Here is a 21460-nt window from a genome sequence, read left to right on the forward strand (position 1 = left end):
GGGTGGCTGGCTGGCTGACACCATGTGGTGGGTGGGGGGCTGGCTGGCTGGCACCCTGTGGTGGGTGGATGGCTGGTACAGGGCATGTGGGTGGCTGGCTGGTACAGTGCCTGTGGCTAGCTGGCTGGTGCAGGGCCGGTGGGCGGGTGTCTAGCTGGTACAGTGCCTGTGGCTGGTTGGTACAGGGCCTGTAGGTGTGGGTGGCTGGCTGGCACCGGGCTGCTGTGAGTGGTTGTATGGCTGTGTTATACACTCCCGAGAGACTCCCGACTCCAGACGAGGCTGTCCAAGGCAAGGGAGGCGGCCTAAGAAGGCAGAAGGTTAGGCCCAGTGCACGGAGGCGTGTAGCGCAACATACTCAATGATGTCACAACAATATCGGTAATATCGGCAAGTTTCGGAGCTATACCGATATATCGGGGAAAGTGAATATCGGCCCTCCCGATAATCAGTCGATCCCCAATACCAATTAGAGAGCGCTAATCCTCCAAGCAATACCAATAATGAGGCACTATCCCTCCTACTAATACCAGTGATGGGGCACTATTTCTCCAGCCAATACCAATGCTGAGGCACTATTCCTCCAACTAATAATAATGATGGGGCACTAGTCCTCCAACCAATACCAGTGAGAGAGCACTATTCCTCCAGCCAATACCATTGATGGAGCACTATTCCTTAAACCAGTACCAATGACGGAGTACTATTCCTTGAATCAATACAATGATCGGGCACTATTTCTCCAACCAGTATCAATGATGAGGCACTATTCCTCCAACTAATACCAATGAGGAGGCACTATTCCTCCAACCAATACTAATGAGGGTGCACTATTCCTCCAACCAATATCAATGATGAGGCATTATTCTTTCAACCAATACCAATGATGGAGCACTATTCCTCCAACCAATATCAATGATGAGGCATTATTCTTCTAACCAATACCAATGATGGAGCACTAACCCTCCAAGCAATACCAAAGATGAGGCACTATTCCTCTAACTAATACCAATGATGGGGCACTGTTTCTCCAACCAATACCAATGATGAGGTACTATTCCCCTAGCCAATACCAATGATGAAGCACTATGCCTACAAGCAATAGCAATGACGAGGCACTATTCCCATAACCGATACCAATGATGGAGCACTATTCCTCCCCTTATTTACGACAGACACTATGTAATTAGTTTATTCCTACTGACCACCAAGTTTAAGGCATTGTTTAGTTTCATTGAATCCGGGGACATTTTCTACTCCCACTGGCCACAACGCTTGAAGGGTCGTAAAGTGGCCGTTTGTTTAGAAAGTTTGGAGACCGCTACTCTCTACTGTATCCAAAACATAAAAATGATTTTGCCCGAACTTTGGTCATTGTTTCCCTTTACCTCATTCCTGTGTTCTTCTCTTCCTGCCATTACAGAAAGGCAGCATTAGTAAAGCAATTGATTACCTGCGAACCTCGCTGGACTCCTTGTCTGAGTCGTACCCCCTGGCTATCACCGCTTACGCCCTCGCTCTCACGTCCAGTGACTCCGTTTTGAAGAATAAAGCCTACAAAAAACTGCTGACCAAAGGCCAAGAAGGGTCTAGTGAGTAATGAAAAATTTTATTTTTTTTATTATAATATACAGTGTGTGTGTATATATATATATATATATATATATATATATATATATATATATATATATTATAATTCTATTTTTTCTTATCTCCCTTTCCAATATTTCTACTACAATTGTTACTGTTCTGGATCCTTTCTGGAAATGACATTGTTTTGTGCAATATTCACTTTGTGCATTTATGAAATATAGCAGAATACCTCCTCCCTTGCAGTATAAAAATGTTTCCTAGGTTACCAGTATATCACTTAATATCCTTCTTCAATCTTCAGGTCTCTGTGCGTACCCTCTAATAACTGAACCTATTACAAGAGACATAGTGGTTTATTTCTATGGAAATGAAAATGCCTCAGTTTTCTCACAGCTGTCATCAGTGGCGGCTGGTGAAGTTTTAAGATGGGGGGGCGCAAGACCCCGCCCTTCTATTTTGACCCCTCCCATTTATCAGAAGCCCCACCCCTTATAGACTCCACCCATTTTGTCCCCTATATTTTGCTTGCGTGAACAAATTCTCCCAATATATCACATATTAAGGGGTCTCTCAGTACTAGTATATCCCATAATAGGGAGCAGGGGCCCTATTATGGCATATACTGTGAGAGACACCCTATTATGGGATACACTGACTGAGAGTGGCACAAACCCCACAGTACAGACCCCGCCAGCACTAATCCCACAGTACAGGCCTCCTAGCACAAACCCCACAGTACAGACCCCCTAGCACTAATCCCACAGTACAGGCCCCCTAGCACTAATCCCACAGTACAGGCCCCCTAGCACTAATCCCACAGTACAGGCCCCCTAGCACTAACCCCACAGTACAGGCCCCCTAGCACTAATCCCACAGTACAGGCCCCCTAGCACTAATCCCACAGTACAGGCCCCCTAGCACTAATCCCACAGTACAGGCCCCCTAGCACTAACCCCACAGTACATGCCCCCTTTCAATGTAGTGACCAGCGTACATGCCCCCTTTCAATGTAGTGACCAGTGTGCATGCCCCCTTTCAATGTAGTGACCAGTGTACATGCCCCCTTTCAATGTAGTGACCAGCGTACATGCCCCTTTCAATGTAGTGACCAGCATACATGTCCCTTTCAATGCAGTGACCAGCGTACATGCCCCCTTTCAATGTAGTGACCAGTGTACATGCCCCCTTTCAATGTAGTGACCAGCGTACAGGCCCCTTTCAATGTAGTGACCAGCGTACATGTCCCTTTCAATGTAGTGACCAGCATACATGTCCCTTTCAATGTAGTGACCAGTGTACATGCCCCCTTTCAATGTAGTGACCAGCATACATGTCCCTTTCAATGCAGTGACCAGCGTACATGCCCCCTTTCAATGTAGTGACCAGCATACATGTCCCTTTCAATGTAGTGACCAGTGTACATGCCCCCTTTCAATGTAGTGACCAGCGTACAGGCCCCTTTCAATGTAGTGACCAGCGTACATGTCCCTTTCAATGTAGTGACCAGCATACATGTCCCTTTCAATGTAGTGACCAGCGTACATGCCCCCTTTCAATGTAGTGACCAGCGTACAGGCCCCTTTCAATGTAGTGACCAGCATACATGTCCCTTTCAATGTAGTGACCAGCGTACATGCCCCTTTCAATGTAGTGACCAGCGTACATGCCCCTTTCAATGTAGTGACCAGCGTACATGCCCCCTTTCAATGTAGTGACCAGCATACATGCCCCTTTCAATGTAGTGACCAGCATACATGCCCCTTTCAATGTAGTGACCAGCTTACATGTCCCTTTCAATGTAGTGACCAGCGTACATGTCCCTTTCAATGTAGTGACCAGCGTACATGCCCCTTTCAATGTAGTGACCAGCGTACATGCCCCCTTTCAATGTAGTGACCAGCGTACATGCCCCCTTTCAATGTAGTGACCAGCGTACATGCCCCTTTCAATGTAGTGACCAGCGTACATGTCCCTTTCAATGTAGTGACCAGCGTACATGTCCCTTTCAATGTAGTGACCAGCATACATGTCCCTTTCAATGTAGTGACCAGTATACATGTCCCTTTCAATGTAGTGACCAGTATACATGTCCTGCCTGTACCTACCTGTTCTGGCCTGGGTCTATCCATCCATCATGGATGAATGGACCCAAGCCAGGCCAGAACAGGTAGGTACAGGCAGGTCACCGTGCAAGATTTATCAAGTTACCCAGGCCGGGCCCAGACCAGAGTGTGCAGATATCATTATCATCATGGATGGATGGATGGATGGATGGATGGATGGACCCAGGCCAGGCCAGAACAGGTAGGTACAGGCAGGTCACGGTGCAAGAATAATATCCCAAGCCAGGCCCAGACCAGAGTGTGCAGATATAATTATATATATCATCATGGATGGATGGATCATCCATCCATCCATGATGATATATATAATGATATCTGCACACTCTGGTCTGGGCCCGGCCTGGGTAACTTGATAAATCTTGCACCGTGACCTGCCTGTACCTACCTGTTCTGGCCTGGGTCCGTCCATCTATCCATCCATGATGATGATATCTGCAGCAGATATCATTATCATCATGGATGGCATGGCAGGCAATGGATGGCAATGGCATGGATGGCAGGCAATGGATGGCAATGGCATGGATGGCAGGCAATGGATGGCAATGGCATGGATGGCAGGCAATGGATGGCAATGGCATTGCATGGATGGCAGGCAATGGATGGCAATGGCATGGCATGGATGGCAGGCAATGGATGGCAATGGCATGGCATGGATGGCAATGGCATGGCATGGATGGCAGGCAATGGATGGCAATGGCATGGCATGGATGGCAGGCAATGGATGGCAATGGCATGGCATGGATGGCAGGCAATGGATGGCAATGACATGGATGGCATGGCATGGATGGCAGGCAATGGCATGGCATGGATGGCAGGCAATGGCATGGCATGGATGGCAGGCAATGGCATGGCATGGATGGCAGGCAATGGATGGCAATGGCATGGCATGGATGGCAGGCAATGGATGGCAATGGCATGGATGGCAATGGCATGGATGGATGGCAAAGGCATGGATGGATGGCAATGGCATGGATGGCAATGGCATGGATGGATGGCAATGGCATTGATGGCAATGGCATGGATGCATGGCAATGGCATGGATGGCAATGGCATGGATGGATGGCATGGATGGATGGCTGGCAATGGCATGGATGGCAATGGCATGGATGGATGGCTGGCAATGGCATGGATGGCAATGGCTTGGATGGCTGGCAATGGCATGGATGGCAATGGCATGGATGGATGGCAATGGCATGGATGGCTGGCAATGGCATGGATGGCAATGGCATGGATGGCAATGGCATGGATGGATGGCTGGCAATGGCATGGATGGCAATGGCATGGATGGCAATGGCATGGATGGCTGGCAATGGCATGGATGGATGGCAATGGCATGGATGGCAATGGCATGGATGGATGGCAATGGCATGGATGGCAATGGCATGGATGGCAATGGCATGGATGGATGGCAATGGCATGGATGGCAATGGCATGGATGGCAATGGCTTGGATGGCTGGCAATGGCATGGATGGCAATGGCATGGATGGATGGCAATGGCATGGATGGCTGGCAATGGCATGGATGGCAATGGCATGGATGGCAATGGCATGGATGGATGGCTGGCAATGGCATGGATGGCAATGGCATGGATGGCAATGGCATGGATGGCTGGCAATGGCATGGATGGATGGCAATGGCATGGATGGCAATGGCATGGATGGATGGCAATGGCATGGATGGATGGCAATGGCATGGATGGCAATGGCATGGATGGATGGCAATGGCATGGATGGCAATGGCATGGATGGCAATGGCATGGATGGCAATGGCAAGGCATGCATTTTTTTGTGAGTGGACAGAGGCCTGAGGAGGAGGAGGACGACTGAGGACTTACCGGGCTGCTGCTGCACAGGGCTGGACTCTTCTCTCTCTTCCGACCTGAGGCCTGGATCCGAATGCTGTCTGCCGTCCGTCCACTTAGAAGGCCCGCCGCCGCCCGATCCGACTCCTGGTCTCCTCCTGGTCCTGCACTGGTCCTCCTGGTCAGGCGCCGACTCAGCGTCGGCGAGTGCTCTGAGCGGATGGGACTCGGGAGTCTTCTATCTTCTCTCAGCCGCGGCCCGGGAAGGAATGGAACCCGGAAGGCGGAAGCGGTGTCGGTGATCGTGACGCCGGGCAGTGCACCGCCCCACGCGTCACGTGACCAGATGATGTCCTTCTGTGATTGGTCCAGGCTGGAGTCTGGACCAATCACAGCCAGGTGGGGGTGGCCAAGCGCTCTTTTCTGCGCCCAGGTTACGCCCCAGAAGGCAGCCAATCGGCGCCTCTTCTGGGTCGTAAACCCCACCCCCCCTTTAGCCACCACATAAGCCGGTCAGGCCGGCGAACCCAATTTTTTTTTTTCCTAACTTTATTGTTTTTTTTTTTGTCTTTTTTTTTTTTTTTTTTCCTTTTTTTTTTAGGGGGGCGGCGCCCTGGCGCCCCCTATGCACGGGCCGCCACTGGCTGTCATAAATAATTATCATAATATGTCTAATATGTGTATTTCTTATGATCAACAGCTCCTTCTAGTGGCCAAAAGGTTTTTTTTTTTATGTAATTTTTTTATTTTAGGAAAATACCTCATTATGGCCACTAGATGGAGCTTACATTTATAGAAAATATATACAATAGACATGTTACAGGCGGTTCATAGGTGTGCACAGCCTAGTGCATTAGGGTGTGCACCCCAAAGCTCAAACACACATGCCTTTCTCTGCAGCCTCAGCAGCACTGGACAGTGAATGAATGGGAAGTGCTGTGTGGGTTCCTGGTCATTCACAAACAAAAGGATAGTAAATACATACCATAAGGACACCTTACCTATCTGCAAGCACAGACCAGCATAGTTTATATCTTACTATTGGAGAGTATGCTTTTTTAGATGTAATACTCTGCACTGCAATTCGAGGACTGGATGTAATCGTAACCCATACTCTATACCAATTGCTAAGTCTGTCACACAGTTGTTATATGTAAACACACCGTATCCTGCTCACAAAAATTTACTGTATGATTGCATTCCTTGTAATTTTATAACTAAATAAAAAGTTTGTATTAAAATAAGCATAGTAAACAAAGTTTACTATGCTTCAGTTATGAATGAACACAGTGAGTAAGTGTGTTCTCTGTGTTCATTTAGAAAAGGAGGGGCTAGTAAATGACTTATTGATTAGTGCCTTTCCCCTGCTCTCCATCCTAAAACATCCCCCACAGCAGGGGGGGTGAGAGGAGAGGAGGGAAGCCAGCAGCACTGCAGTGAGGGGCATAACATGAGGATAAGCCCGGTCAGTAGGGGAAATTGACACTGCACAGAGTAATTAGGGTGTGCCCAGGCACACCTGGCACACCCCCTTCACATGCCTATGCAGGGGTTATTTATGATAGATCTGTGAACACTGAGGTATTTACACAGCAGATTTTTATTTTAAAGTCTGTTGAAACCCAAGATCAATAATGTAATATTTTGCAGCTTACCAGTCCTTTATATGTGGTGTCTGCATTAATTTTATTGTTATGGGCTTTTCTCCCTTTATTTTAATCTGGTGATCCTGCCAGCAAGACACTTCTTTTCCTATGGTGACGACACTAGCTCACTGTACTGTACCCATGGAGGAGCAACATGGTCACATTAGGACAGGAATTGTGTTAATATTACAGAACACCCAACCTCTGCTCACATAGATACCAAAGGGTGGAGATGTTCAGTGCTAATACCACTGCTAACTGACCTCAAATCCTCAGGACATTTTAATGTCCCTTGGTGTAAATGTATTTCCTCATAGTGAGTACAGGAATATAACCATACAGACTCTGATGAGTTTCAGCCAATCCCCGTCTTAGTAGTAGCCGTGAAAATGTTGGCGTTTTGTAGCTTCATACTGCTTGCACTTCGAAAGTGCCATGCGCTACCTGCAGGTGGCACTGTTTTACTTTTAATACATAGAGAGCTGATCGTGAGATCTTGAACATGCTAACCAGGGCTTTTTTTTCAGCTGGAACTTAGTGGAACTCGGTTCCACCACCTCTGGCTCAGGTCCTCTGCTCCCTGCTCACCACGGTCACTTGTAAACACAGAAGTCTGGCTTCTGGGTTACAAGTGACAGCTTGTCTCCCAATGGCTCCCACAGATCTGATCTGTGATTAATGGGATTCTCCAACTTTAACTATGCACAGAATAGGACAACTCCTACTTGGCCTCACTTGGTTGAACTGAATAGCAGATCTCTGCTGAACCATACATCATTTGTATGGAAAAAAAAGGCCTTTGCTTGTTCTGACAGCAGACTCAATGAACTCTGATTCTTCAGGACACTTACCAGTATTGCCTTTAGCTGGCACCCTGTCCACTGACTGTACTAGCTTGCAGGGATGGCGCTCACCGAACAGGCTACCAGACTTAGGTCTGTACTCACAGTAGCCAGCAACAGATCCTTCGAGGTGTGTCTCCCTTCCAGTCAGCTCTACAGGACATCTAGGTTTTAGCTTCTGCGACTCTGGCCCTCAAGTTGACCACCTGAGGCCGCATGGCAGCCTGTACAGAGGAGAAGCAGCGACCCCCCCCCCCCCCCACCATTCTCCGGGACCCTGCTCTCCAGCTAAAGACCTTGTGTACACATGCTCTCTTGGTATAAATACAGAAATACAGTCACCCAGCAAGCCTTGAGGCACCTTCCTCTGCCAATGGCCAGGGCTGTATCTACACCCATGCTCCCATTTGTCAGGTTCCCTCCCACTGTCCAATATGCCTCTTCCTATTGGACCAGTGTGAAACAGGCAGACAACATGAGCAGCATCTAATCACACTAAGCAGACCCTATCTATGGATCACTGCTCCCTGTTAGGCAGAGAGTACTTACATTTGCCAAACAGTCCCCCTGTTAAGCAGGATAACCCAAAAAACTATGCACTTTCTACCACCTACCTAAGAGGGTGCTACATAGTGGTATAGTGTGACGATGCCACGGACATCATCTCACATCTACTGTATTTAAAGTAAAAATAAATTTATTCTGACTATAGTGTACTGTCCCAGGGAGGAAGGAAAGTCTGATAGGTGTATGATAGTGCTAGATTGGAGTGAATAGAGATTAGTTCAAATAAATAAAGAATAAAATGTATTTTCCGGGGTTTCATTGGTGTTTAAGGTAGGCACCTTGTTCTGGGCCTAGGCTGCTGCCCCTCTGATCACAATGGCATATCGCTCAACAGCTGCACAATGTGTGGGTATGTGGTTAGGAGCGCCTAGTACAAACATCCATCTCACTTTAAATTTGTTTAAGGTACCCATTTGTGATGAATTTTAGATATAGCCAACACGTTTTGGGGGATAAGGAATCCTCTTTCCTCAGGGCTATCCTTTACTCTGCCATTAGGACCTGATAACGTCAGATACAGCCAACACATTTTGGTGCAAAAGGACTCCTCCTTCAGAGCTAGCCTTTACTTTGCCATTAGGACCTAATAACATGGGATTTAGCCAACACGTTTTGGTAGAAAAGGACTCCCCCCTTCCTCAGAATTAGCCTTTACTCTGCCATTAAGACCTGATAACATCAAATACAGCCAACACGTTTTGGCTGAAAAGTTTTCCCCCTTTTTCATAATTAGCATCTACTCTGCCATTAGGACTTGATAACCCTGAAGAAGAGGAGTTTTTCCCCCAAAACTTATTGGCTGTATCTGATATTCTTGACAAATAAATACTTTAAAAGAATTTCAAGCAAAAGTGTAGTTTGTGGTAAGTAATCTTAACCACACACCCAGAAACAGAGGGAGGGGATTTCCTGATTTTGCCAGGATATAATTTAGCAGATGGACACATCCTTTAACTACAAACACAGTTCAGAAGCATTTTAAAGAAGTATGATTATTTCTCCTGGAAAACCATTTATCTCAATGTCACGGAAACTAAGTGTAGCACCCTCCTAGGTAGGTGCTAGAGTGAGTGTATATGTTTTTTTGTTTCTCTGCTTAACAGGGAGACAGCTAGGCAAATTGATATGCTGTTTGCTTAACAGACAGCTGACCAATCAATGTGCTGCTGCTCATGATGTCTTGAAAGTTTCACACTAGTCTGGTAGCTATGGGATGAACTGGACAGTGGGAACCTTGCAAATGAGAGCATGGATGCCTATACAGCTCTTGCCAATTATAGGGGGGATGTGCCCCAGGGCATGCTGGATAACTGTATTTATATCTGAAGAGCACATGGGCTCGGAGTCTTCCCTCGAGAGAGAGAGAGAGATCTAGGAGGGGAGGGGGCTGCTGCCCCTCCTCAGCGCAGGCTGCTATGCGGCCTCAGGTGGGCAACCTGAGGGCCTGAAACACTGAAGCTGCAACCCATGGTTCTGGTGAGAGCTGACTGAGGGAAGATGTCTACGGATCCTGTCTGGTACTACTGAGGAAGCCTACCGCTGGTGCTTCAGGAGCCTTGTGAATAAAGACCCCCACAGGGGATCCCTGGAACTTGTGCTGCTGGGTACAAGCTAAAGGGGACACTGGCTAGTATCTTTAAGAGGCAAAGTTTACTGAGTTCCTTCTGATGCAAAGGGACTTGTTTATGCCATACAGGTGAGTATGGCCCAACTGATAGTCTGCTACACAGTTCTATTGAGAAAGTTGTCCTCACCTGTGACTAGTTAATTTGGAGTATCCTACTAAATCCCTTCTCCTATCCGAGTTCTCTAAATAAAATATGAAAACAAATCCCCTAGACTGGTCATTGGAGATAAGGAGCGGAAGAGTGTGGCTGTGTGAAAATACTCTGTGTCTGGTTGTGAATCAATCAGTGGGAGGCTCAGGCACCAAGATTTAAGCGGCTTCTGTGGGGGGTAGTGCTACACAAGAATAGAGTTACCAGAGCCATGATACACGCTAAGGTGAAAGCATTACTTCTTGACAAGGTCAAAAAATATGAACGCCTTTGGAAACCCTGGGTTGATCACTTCCCCCCCCCCCCCCCTGACTTTGACAACTCTTCTTCCCTAAATCGCCTCTTCTCCAGCTCTGATAATCCATAAGTATCGGATCTGCATCCTCCCTCCCCTCCTCTCCTCCTGGCGATTCTACTCACATTTTCTACCTCTCCTCTCCATGCTTTTTCTCTTCTTCTACTTTGCTCCTCTTATTCTTCCTTAACCATTCCTAAACATATAATTCTCTCATGAGAGATCACCATCCTAGATTAGTCTAATTGGCTTGTTGTGCTAAGACTAGACACCAACCACCTAACGTATTCCACCAAATCCTGAAATTGAATTACTCTCAGTGATTACCTCCCCCTCCTTTTCTACCTTCAGGACCACTAGAACAAAGTTTTCTATCCCTTGCTAGGACAGTTCCACCTAGTGCTCCCTGTTACTACTCCCTACTTACAGGAAGTGAATCTGAACTCAACCTTAGTTGTTACTTTCCGCTGATTGCTCATGAGACCCTGGACATGTGCACACCGAGTTGCCTCCTAATGCATTTATGTGTATTGTTGTTATTTGAGTTATGTTAAGGTGGGTAGCGTCCCTACCATTTCATTATTACACTGTACAACTTGCATATCCCCCTGTACACAGGGGATGACTCTCTTTTGTCGCATTATGTAGCCTAAGCATGAAGTATGATTATTTCTGTAACATTTTCATTACTATCTTATTTGTAGAGCTGAGTGAGCTGCATTTCGGCCCCAAAGGTACAGCTCTTGCTGTTGAAACAACATCATATGCTTTACTGACGGCTCTGCTCCATGAGGACCTTCCTAATGCAAAAGAGATGTACACCTGGCTCTCCGAGCAGCAGAACTATGGTGGGGGATTTAAATCCACCCAGGTAAGAGGAAATGGCTGAATTAAGAGTAAATTTGAACAAACTTTATTACAGATTCCTTCCTTTTGTTATTCTGAAGAAATAGTTTTTTTGTCTGTGTCCTTGTGAAAAATGAATGTGAATGAAATTGATTTAATATTACTAATCAGCTGCTGCACTTGCAGGGTCTGCATCCCTTTAGATGTGTTTCTCCTTTGGGGGTATCTCACCAAAGATGACATTTTTGTTGCAGGGGATGCTCTGCCCAAAATCTGACTTGTATCTTTAGTGCAGACTTCTGGAAAAATCAGTGAGCCAATCTTATAAGCAGGAAATGGGGGGACTTCTGTACACCATCTGTGCACAGAACACCTCCAGGTTGCCATATTTTTCAGAAAATGACAGTGTTGCAAAGTGAAAGGGAAAGGTAATTTTTTAAATAACATTCAATTAAAATCTGACTTGTGGCACAATTTTATATGTTATAATATTTTATTTTATATTTTTTTTCCCATGAAAGTGGAGTTACCCTTTAAAGTAGTTTGGTGCAGTTTACTTATGATGGCTGGGTGTATTATTCCTAAAGCTTTTCAGTACAAGGGCCACGTTGTATATTTTACAAATATTTGCGGGCCAAAAAAACAGAAAATTTATATCAAATACTTACCGTAATTTTCCTTTCCTGATGGACTCCATGGCAGCATACGTATCGGGGTTTGGCCCCGCCTCCAAACCTACCCATAGGACTCCCATAAATCTTTGCACCTGTTCAGCACACGTGTTCTGTAACTATCCTCCTCAGAATCTGGGAGGGAACTCCTGCTGCCATGGAGTCCATCAGGAAAGGAAAATTTGATATACATTTTCAGTTTTCCTGACAGACTCCATGGCAACATACGTATCGGGAAATAACTCGCCGTACACAAAAGGGTGGGCAGGTGCTGAACAAAAAGTTTAATTTTACTCTGTCAAACAGACAAGACTTGTAAACCAAAGTTAACAGAAGAAAGAGCCGCCGGCTCAACACAATAGTGAGACAAAAAAGTATTTATAGAGGACCAGGATGCTGCTCTACAAATCACTTCAGGACGTAGAGACACTCCGAGTTGAATGAGCCGTAATCGCCACTGGAGGAGTCAAGCCCTTAGCCCTATAAGCCCATTGGATAGTTTGGATGATCCAAGAAGAGATGGACCTTGAAGAAGCCCGAAGACCCTTGTTCTTTCCACCGAAAATGACAAACAAATGATCTGACTGTCGAAGGGAGACCGTAGCTTCCAGATACTGCTTGAGGCAATTTCCAACATCCAGCGGATGGACAGAAGAACCTTCTTTTTGCCTAAAAGTAGGCAGAACTATTTCCGTGTTTTTCATGAAAAACTGAAGTAACCTTCGGACTAGCCTCCAGCATAGGGATTAAGACTACCCTGTCTGGAAAAAAGGTTAGAAAGGGCTCCTGTGCCCCTAAAGCTCCGATTTCAGAGACTCTTTTCGCCGATGTAATGGCTACCAGGAACACGGTCATCAATGTCAATTCCTTGATGGTAAGAATTTCATCTGTGTCACGTAATCATTGTGATAGAAAGTCCAGGACTAAGGGGAGATCCCACTTAGGAAACCTTGGCTTCTTCTGGGGCCTGAGTCTCATTGCCCCTTTGAAGAATTGTCGGACTAGCGTATGGATAGCCCAAGAAATGCCGGTAAAGGCTGAAATAGCCAACACTTGAACTCTCAGAGAACTCACTGATAGAGGAAGATCTAGACCAGACTGTAGAAAGCTTAGCACATCCTGAATCCTGATGGATGAATGATGCGAGGAAAATCTTGACCAAATTCTCTCATACACTTTATTAGTTGAACTCCGTCTGGCACTCAAAAGCGTAGAGATGGCCTCTTCAGGGCACCCTAAGGCTTGTAGCCTTCCCCTCTTAACAGCCAAACCTTCAGATGCAGCCGGGCTGGACAAGGATGCAATATGGTGCCTTGAGATAATAGATCTTGCCTGAGAGGCAGCGGAATTGGTTCCTGAACACTGAGGAGTGTTAGAAGAGGGAACCAGGGCCTGTTGGGCCAGTATGGAATCACCGCCACAATTTCCGCTGCTTCCGAGCTGAGTCTCCGGAGAAACTGAAGGATTATGGGAACTGGGGGAAAGGCATATGCCCTGCTGAACCTCCAACGATCCGTGAGAGCGTCTATCCCCAGAGCTTGAGGATCCCTGAACCTCGCATAATATTTTTTCAACTTGCGGTTGCGAGGAGAGGCAAACAGGTCTACCTCTGGGGAGAACCCCAGGCTCAGGATCCACTCGAAGACCTCTTCGAAGAGAGACCACTCGTTGTTGTCCAACTGCACACGAGATAGAAAGTCGGCTTGGACATTTTGGACTCCCGGAACATATGCTGCTGACAGGTGGGACAAGTTGTTTTTTGAGCCCAGACCATAATTGGTTCCACCTCTCGCGGCAAGGACCAACTGCGTGTCCGTCCTTGCTTCCTTATGTATGCGACTGCTGAGGTGTTGTCCAGTCTTAGCATCACCGGAAGACCCTTTGTCAAGTGAGGGAACACTTTCAAAGCTTCCCCCCTGGGAGGGGAATTTCCATTTGCCCTGAGCCACTTCCGAGAGGCAATAAGCCCCCCAACCTTTGCTGCTGGCATCCGAGGTTACCACAACCCATGAGGTTTGTACAAGAGAATGGCAGCATAGAAGATGCTCCCGCTGCAGCCACCATGGAAGACTTGCTCTCATGGCCGGGGTCAGGAAGATGGTCTGATCCAGATGCCAGGTGTCCCATTGATGAAGAAAGCCTTTTGGAATGGCCTCATTCTCCATAGGGCCCACTTTACCATGGGAGCTACAGCCACCATGGTCCCGATAATTCTCAGGCACTGACGTGCTTGGAGGTGAGGTGATGAGAGGGCACGGAGAATTCTGTCCCTGACCACCATGATTTTCTCCTCTGGAAGGGAGACTGTCGCTGTCAGTGTATTGAACAAGGCCCCGAGGTAGACGAGGGACTGGGTGGGAATAAGATGACTTTTCTCCAGATTTAGCAGCCACCCAAACATCTGAAGGGTGGACACCACTTGGTCCAGGTGCGTCAACAGCTGAGATTTGTCTTGGGACAGGAGGAGCAGATCGTCCAAGTAATGGTGCAAGCGAATGCCCTTTGTTCTTAATAGAGCTACCACAGCCAGCAAAACTTTTGAGAAGGTTCGTGGAGAAGTGGAGAACCCGAAGGGGAGGCAAGTGAACTGAAGGTGTAATTGATTGACGGAAAACCGGAGGAAATCTTCTGCAACAGGGACATGGAAATAGGTGTCCTTTAAATCTATAGACACCATCCAGTCTGCAGGTTGAACCACCTGTTGGATTGAAAGAAGAGTTTCCATCTTGAACCTTTCCTTTCTGATAAATTGATTTAGAAAGATCAGATCTATGACCGGCCTCCATGTTCCGTTTTTCTTGCGGACCAAGAAAAGAGGGGAGTAGATTCCCTGGCCGCACTCTGGTTCTGGTACGGAGACGACAGCCCCTTGAGAAACCAGTGACTCTATGTAGGAAAATAGTGCCCGGCGCTTCTCTCCTAAGGGTGGCAGGGAGGTAGGAAGAAACCTTGGTCTTGGTGTTTCTCTGAAAGTCCACTTGTGCCCGTACATGACTGTCCTGACAGTCCAGGAGTCTCGGATTGAGGCCGCCCAGACATGCCGGAAGTGTAGCAACCGAGCCCCCGCCCGACATGCCTGAGCGGGCCCAATCTCAAAAAGACTTGGTCGTATCACGTTCACCGGAGGGGACACTCTTAGAAGGTTTCCGCGAGGAGGTTTGTCTTGCTCTCCAGTTGCGACCAAATTCTCTGCCAGGCCTATAGGTGTGTGCTTCCCTGGCACGGTCAGGAACATACCTTCTGGGTTGTCCTTTCCTTGGATTGAGAGGGCGCCGATCCTGAAGAAGGAAGCCAGACTTGCCACCCGTAGCCCTGGTTATTGCCTCATCCAGCTTATTCCCAAAGAGGGAAGAACCCCCAAAAGGAATACGACACCAGACTTGTTTGGAAGCTGGGTCAGCCATCCAAGGACGGAGCCACAGAGCCCTCTTGGCTGTTGCTGAGGACAGCATAACCCTGGCCAACAGACATATAAGGTCAATAGATGCCTCCCCCAGAAAAGACGAAGCCATCTTAAGTTCCTGAATCGGGGAACTTCTGGCAGCCTCCTTAGAAAAGCTTCGGAAGGACTCATCCACTGAGTCAGACCACAACTCCATTGCTTTGGATAATGTGGCCAAGGCCAGTGCCGGCTTGCAGGCCATCCCTGCAGTCGGGTAGATTCATTTGAGATCAGAATCCATCCTCCTATCCAAAGAATCTTTGACCACTTAAGCCCCGGAAGATTTTACCCCCTTCCTGAACAGGGGGTATTTTGCGATTCGGCACTGCGTGATTTTAACGGTCAATTGCGCGGTCGTGCGACTGTGTACCTAAACAAATTTGACGTCCTTTTTTTCCCACAAATAGAGCTTTCTTTTGGTGGTATTTGATCACCTGTGCGATTTTTTGATCATGCGCTATAATCAAAAAAAAAGCGCCAATTTTGCAAAAATAACAATATTTTTCACATTTTTTTTATATGAAATTCCCCCCCCAAAAAAATGTAAAAATCAAAATTTTTTTAAATTTTTGGCCAATTTGTTTTCTGCTACCTATGTTTGGTAAAAAAAAAATCACAATAAGCGAATTTTGATTGGTTTGCACAAAAGTTATTGCGTTTACTAACTAAGGGAAAGATTTTTGTCATTTTTTTTTTTAACGAGTAATGGCTGCGATCTGTGATTTTTTTTTTTGCGGGACTGCGACATTGCGGCGGACAGATTGGACCCTTGACTGACATTTTTGACACTTTTGGGGGTACCAGTGACATTACTACAGTAATCAGTGCTTTACATTGCACTGTTACTGTAAAAATGACACTGGCAGGGAAGGGGTTAACTTTATTGGAGAGGGAGGGGTTAAGTGTGTCCCTAGGAGCGTGCTTCTAACTGTGCAGGGATGTGGCTGTGTGTGTAACAGCACAGATCAACGGTCCTACATAGCAGGATCGTTAGATCAGTGCTTTTACACAGGGAAGAATGACAGGCGGCTTTGTTCACATTAGCCGCCTGCCTTTCTCCCTTCACAGCGGATGATCGCGAGTGACCGGCGGACAGGTGTCCGTGAACGAGCCGAGGCAGGAGCGCACCTCCGGTGGCGTGCGCTCGCCCGCTATTGGCTCCCAGGCTAGTGACGTACCGGTACGTCACTTTGCCTGGCCGGGGCTGACCGCCGCAGTAGATGTACTTGCAGCGGTCGGCAACCGGTTAAAGGAGGCTGTGTCCTCTAGTGGGAGGGTCACATGTTTGACCAGCCTCATGACTGCGGCGTCCACCAAGGGAGGAGATTCTAAATGTTTTACATCTTCTTCCTTGAAAGGATATAACCGGGACATTTTGGAAAGCATGGAATTTTTCCTTTCCACCTTATTCCACTCTTCAGTAACAATATCCCCTAATGCACCCAGAAAAGGGAAGTTGAGTCGCTCTTTGCAGAGCTGCTTAAAGAATCTCTTCTGTTTTGGAGGAGAAACAGCCGAGTCTTTCCAATTCAGGGTCTCTCTTACAGCTCTAAGGAGGGGACGAGAGCATACTCAAACCCCAAGCAGGGATCTTCAACCTCTGAATCACTTTCTGACAGGAAAGTTGACAGGTGACTAGGTTGAGAGGTTTCAGGATCTTCCCTAGGCTGTCTTCCAAGAGGAGGGCTTGGAGGAGTCACTTTTGGGCTCTGCGCCCGACCTACTCCCTAGTCTGCCAGGGAATCCTTGACGACCCCCTTGACTAGGGCCTCCAGTCGTTGGTCTGGATTGTCCCTCTCTCCCACAGCTTGAGAGAAGCATTTGTCGCACATTGACTTGCTTTCAGGGACTCGTGCACCACAACCCCAACAGCCCACTCTATCTGGGCGTCGCGAGGGGCCAGCTGAGGCAGATGATTTCCCATGATGATGGGAGCCAGACTGTGACCTCTGAGTAGATCTCGAGGAGGAGTGCCGGTGGTGAGGACTTGAATGATGTTCGCTCTTGCGTGAGGAATGCCGTTCTGACCTAGGAGGGCTGTAAGACAAAGGAACAAAAGCAAGACAAACAGGGAGCCAGGACATAAATAATGCCCAAATCCCCCCCTTTCTACACACCCCAACCCCCAGGCCCTGCATACCTATTAAGGGCGGGCTGACCACTGGAGGGCGAGGAGGTTTCCATCTGGCGCTGACCTGCAGGGATGAGCCGGACAACGGGATCAGAGAGGAAGAAAGAGGAGAGGGGGAACAACTCCCACAAACCTGGGGCCAGTACTCACCAGGAAGACCATATGGGCAAATGCAGAGCAGCAGCGGATGCAGCAGGTAGACACACCGAGAACCTGACAGCAAAATACTGACTTCCAGCAGCAGAGTGTGTAATCTACACACTCTGCTGACATCTGAAGGCTTTAAAAATGGCGCCCGCTGATGTCATCAGCATGCGCCGCTTCGTCACTGAGCATGTGCGAGAACCAAGCCTCGTTCCGAGGCGCCCGCTCATGCTCAGTAGCTCGCAAACCGGAGGCCGGTCAGGAAGTACACTCTGACCGGCCCCGGAGCCCTAGGCACCAGGGAATATCAGGAAATAAAGGTAAGAACATACAAAACCGTCTGAAATAAAAACTTAAGCTGCCATGGAGTTACACAAATATAACAGGCAAGGGGTACTCACGACCACCAACGAACCGCTAGCCACCAGGGATGGATGAGCATACAGCACACACCGGACTTCATAATTCTTTAAGGGGACAGGCCACCCGCAGCAGATGGGCTTTTTGGTCAAGGTGCACGTCAGAAGAATCTTCACCCCTGCTCCATACCCCGCAACAGCTGGGGCTTATTGGAAAACTCAATACCCGAATGGTAGAGACATCCATCTCCTGGGATCCATCTTCAGGTAGGATACAGGTAATCCATTAGGAGGACAAAAAAGGAACACGTGTGCTGAACAGGTGCAAAGATTTATGGGAGTGATATCCTATGGGTAGGTTTGGAGGCGGGGCAAAACCCCGATACGTATGCTGCCATGGAGTCTGTCAGGAAAATCATTTTTTTAAGTGAACTAATTACATTTAAACAAATTAATAAAGTTTTACTTCGAGTTTTCTTTTTTTTTTTTGCAGTCAGTATATAATTGGAACAGAAAAAACAAATCAAATTTTAAATAAACTTGAGCTCATTAGCACTACCCCCCCCCCTTACATTAGAGCCCCCATCAAAGACCCCACTTACATCCGAATTCCTCTTTACATATGAGTTCCCTTTAGAGTCCTCCCTTACATTGGAGTCCCCATCAGAGGCTCTACAGAGAGACAGAAATTCAAAATTCAGCAGGGACCAGCCAAATTGAATTCCCTGTATGGGCACTGGTTGTGCAGAGGTTGATCTACTCATCGACTTGTGTACAACAGCCCTGTTGTTTTTTTTGTTGCTCGATCAGCGCTGTAGGATGTAGCCAGCAGCGCTGATCAGTGTATTCTTACAGAGAGGATTTTCCCCGCTGTCAGAATACAAAGACTCAGCGGGAGGATTCCACCATCTACCTCATATGTGGATGTGGGAAATCGAGTCATATATGGGCACATAGACTCATATAAGGGCTGGCTAAATCTCCCTGTAACACTGACACCAACCCTCCCTGAGTCCCTGTAATCCTAATGCTAACCCTCCCTGTAATACTAATACTAACACTAACCCTCTGTGTAACCCTATCACTAACCCTCCCTTTAACCCTAACACTATCCTTCCCTGTAACTCTAATACTATCTCTCCCTGTAACCCTAACACTGACCATCCCTGTAACCCTAACACTGACCATCCCTGTAACCCTAACACTGACCATCCCTGTAACCCTAACACTGACCATCCCTGTAACCCTAACACTGACCATCCCTGTAACCCTAACACTGACCATCCCTGTAACCCTAACACTGACCATCCCTGTAACCCTAACACTGATCCTCCCTGTAACCCTAACACTATCCTTCCCTCTAACTCTAACACTATCTCTCCCTGTAACCCTAATACTAACCATCCCTGTGATCCCAACGCTAATCCTGCCTGTAATCCTAACACTAACCCTGCCTGTAACCCTAACACTAACCTTCCCTGTAATCCTAACACTAACTCTCCCTGTAACGCTAACACTAACATTCCTGTGAAATCCTAACCCTGAATGCACCAACGAGAATCAATGTGTTACTAGACCTACTGATTATGAACAATACAGACCTAATCGAGGATGTAGAAATAAGGGGCAACTTAGGAAACAGTGACCATAGGTCAATTAGTTTCAGTATAAATTACAGAAATGAGAAACACAAGGGTAATACAAGGACACTGAATTTCAAAAAAGCCAACTTCCCTAAACTGCGCTCTTTGCTAGACGATATTAAATGGTATATACCGGTAATTCTAGGAACAAAGAACACGGAAGAAAAATGGAAGTGCTTTAAGAACATGCTAAATAAAGGTATTGGTCAGTGCATTCCAACAGGGAATACGTTTAAAAGAGCTAACATAAACCCTGGGTGGCTAAACTCCAACGCAAAAATGCATACGAAAAACAAAAGAAAAGGCCTTCAAAAAATACAAGGCTGAGGGGTCATTGTCAGCTTTCCAACATTACAATGAATGCAATAAGAAATGTAAGAGCGCAATCAAGGAGGCTAAGATAGAACACGAAAGGTACATTGCGGAAGAGAGTAAAAAAAAACAAGAAATTCTTTAAGTATACTGTATATAGTAGTAAGAAAGTGAGGCCAGAACGTATTGGCTTCAAAAAGAATGATGAAGAGAATTTGGCTATAAAGGACAGAGAGAAGGCAAAGGTTCTGAATAAATTCTTCTCAGTCTTTATGAAAGAAACAGGGGGATACAACAACCTACACTGCAATGTTAATGTTAATAACACGTCACAGGAAGCAGCCTCGTGGTTAACAGAAGACAGAGTCCAAAATAGACTTGAAAAACTTAACATAAATAAGTCACCGGGACCAGATGGCTTACACCCGAGGGTCCTTAAGAAACTCAGCCAAGTGATAGCCAGACCATTGTTCCTAATTTTATGGACAACTGACTAGAATGGTACCAGATGATTGGAGAAAAGCCACCGTGGCACCAATATTTTAAAAAGGGCCTAGATATATCCCTGGGGAGCTACAGGCCGGTTACTCTAACATCAATAGTCTGCAAGCTAATGGAAGGGATGATAGGGGACTATATACAAGATTTTAGTAATGAAAACAGTATTATTTGTAGAAATCAGCATGGATTCATGAAAAATCATTCTTGCCAGACCAATCTATTAACCTTCTATGAAGACGTGAGCTACCATCTAGATAAAGGAAGGCCTGTGGATGTGGTGTATCTGGATTTTGCAAAGGCATTTGATACAGTTCCGCACAAACACTTACTGTACAAACTAAGGTACGTAGGTATGGACCATAGAGTAAGTACCTGGATTGAAAACTGGCTTCAGGGGCGAGTCCAAAGGGTGATGATAAATGGGGAGTACCCGGAATGGTCTGGTGTGGAAATTGGGGTCCCCAAAGGATCTGTCCTGGGACCAATCCTGTTTAATTTATTCATAAACAATATAGAGGATGGGATACCCAGCTTAATCTCCGTATACCTTCTACACAGGATGTGGAAACCTTGCAAGAAGACCCGAACAAAATAATGGGGTGGGCAACTACATGGCAAATGAGGTTTAATGTTGGAAAATGTAAGGTAATGCATTTGGGTTCCAAAAGTAAAAACCCACGTTACTCACTAGGGGGTGAACCTCTGGGGGAATCAAGGATGGAAAAGGACCTGGGGGTCCTAGTAGACAACAGGCTTGACAATGGC

At 46.8% G+C, this 21460-nt stretch overlaps 1 protein-coding gene across 1 annotated transcript in view; it reads left to right on the plus strand.

Moving 5' to 3' along the window:
* Window positions 1–21460, plus strand: part of LOC309560274 (complement C4-B-like) — a 249941-nt gene that overhangs the window by 166997 nt on the left and 61484 nt on the right. The window contains exons 28-29 of the mRNA XM_082263867.1: window positions 1424–1592; window positions 11351–11517. Of these exons, the coding sequence (XP_082119993.1) occupies window positions 1424–1592; window positions 11351–11517 (336 nt within the window). The remainder of the gene's footprint in view (window positions 1–1423; window positions 1593–11350; window positions 11518–21460) is intronic.

The sequence above is a fragment of the Pelophylax lessonae genome, assembly GCF_965119305.1.
Source record: "Pelophylax lessonae genome assembly, chromosome: 7".
NCBI lineage: Eukaryota > Metazoa > Chordata > Amphibia > Anura > Ranidae > Pelophylax > Pelophylax lessonae.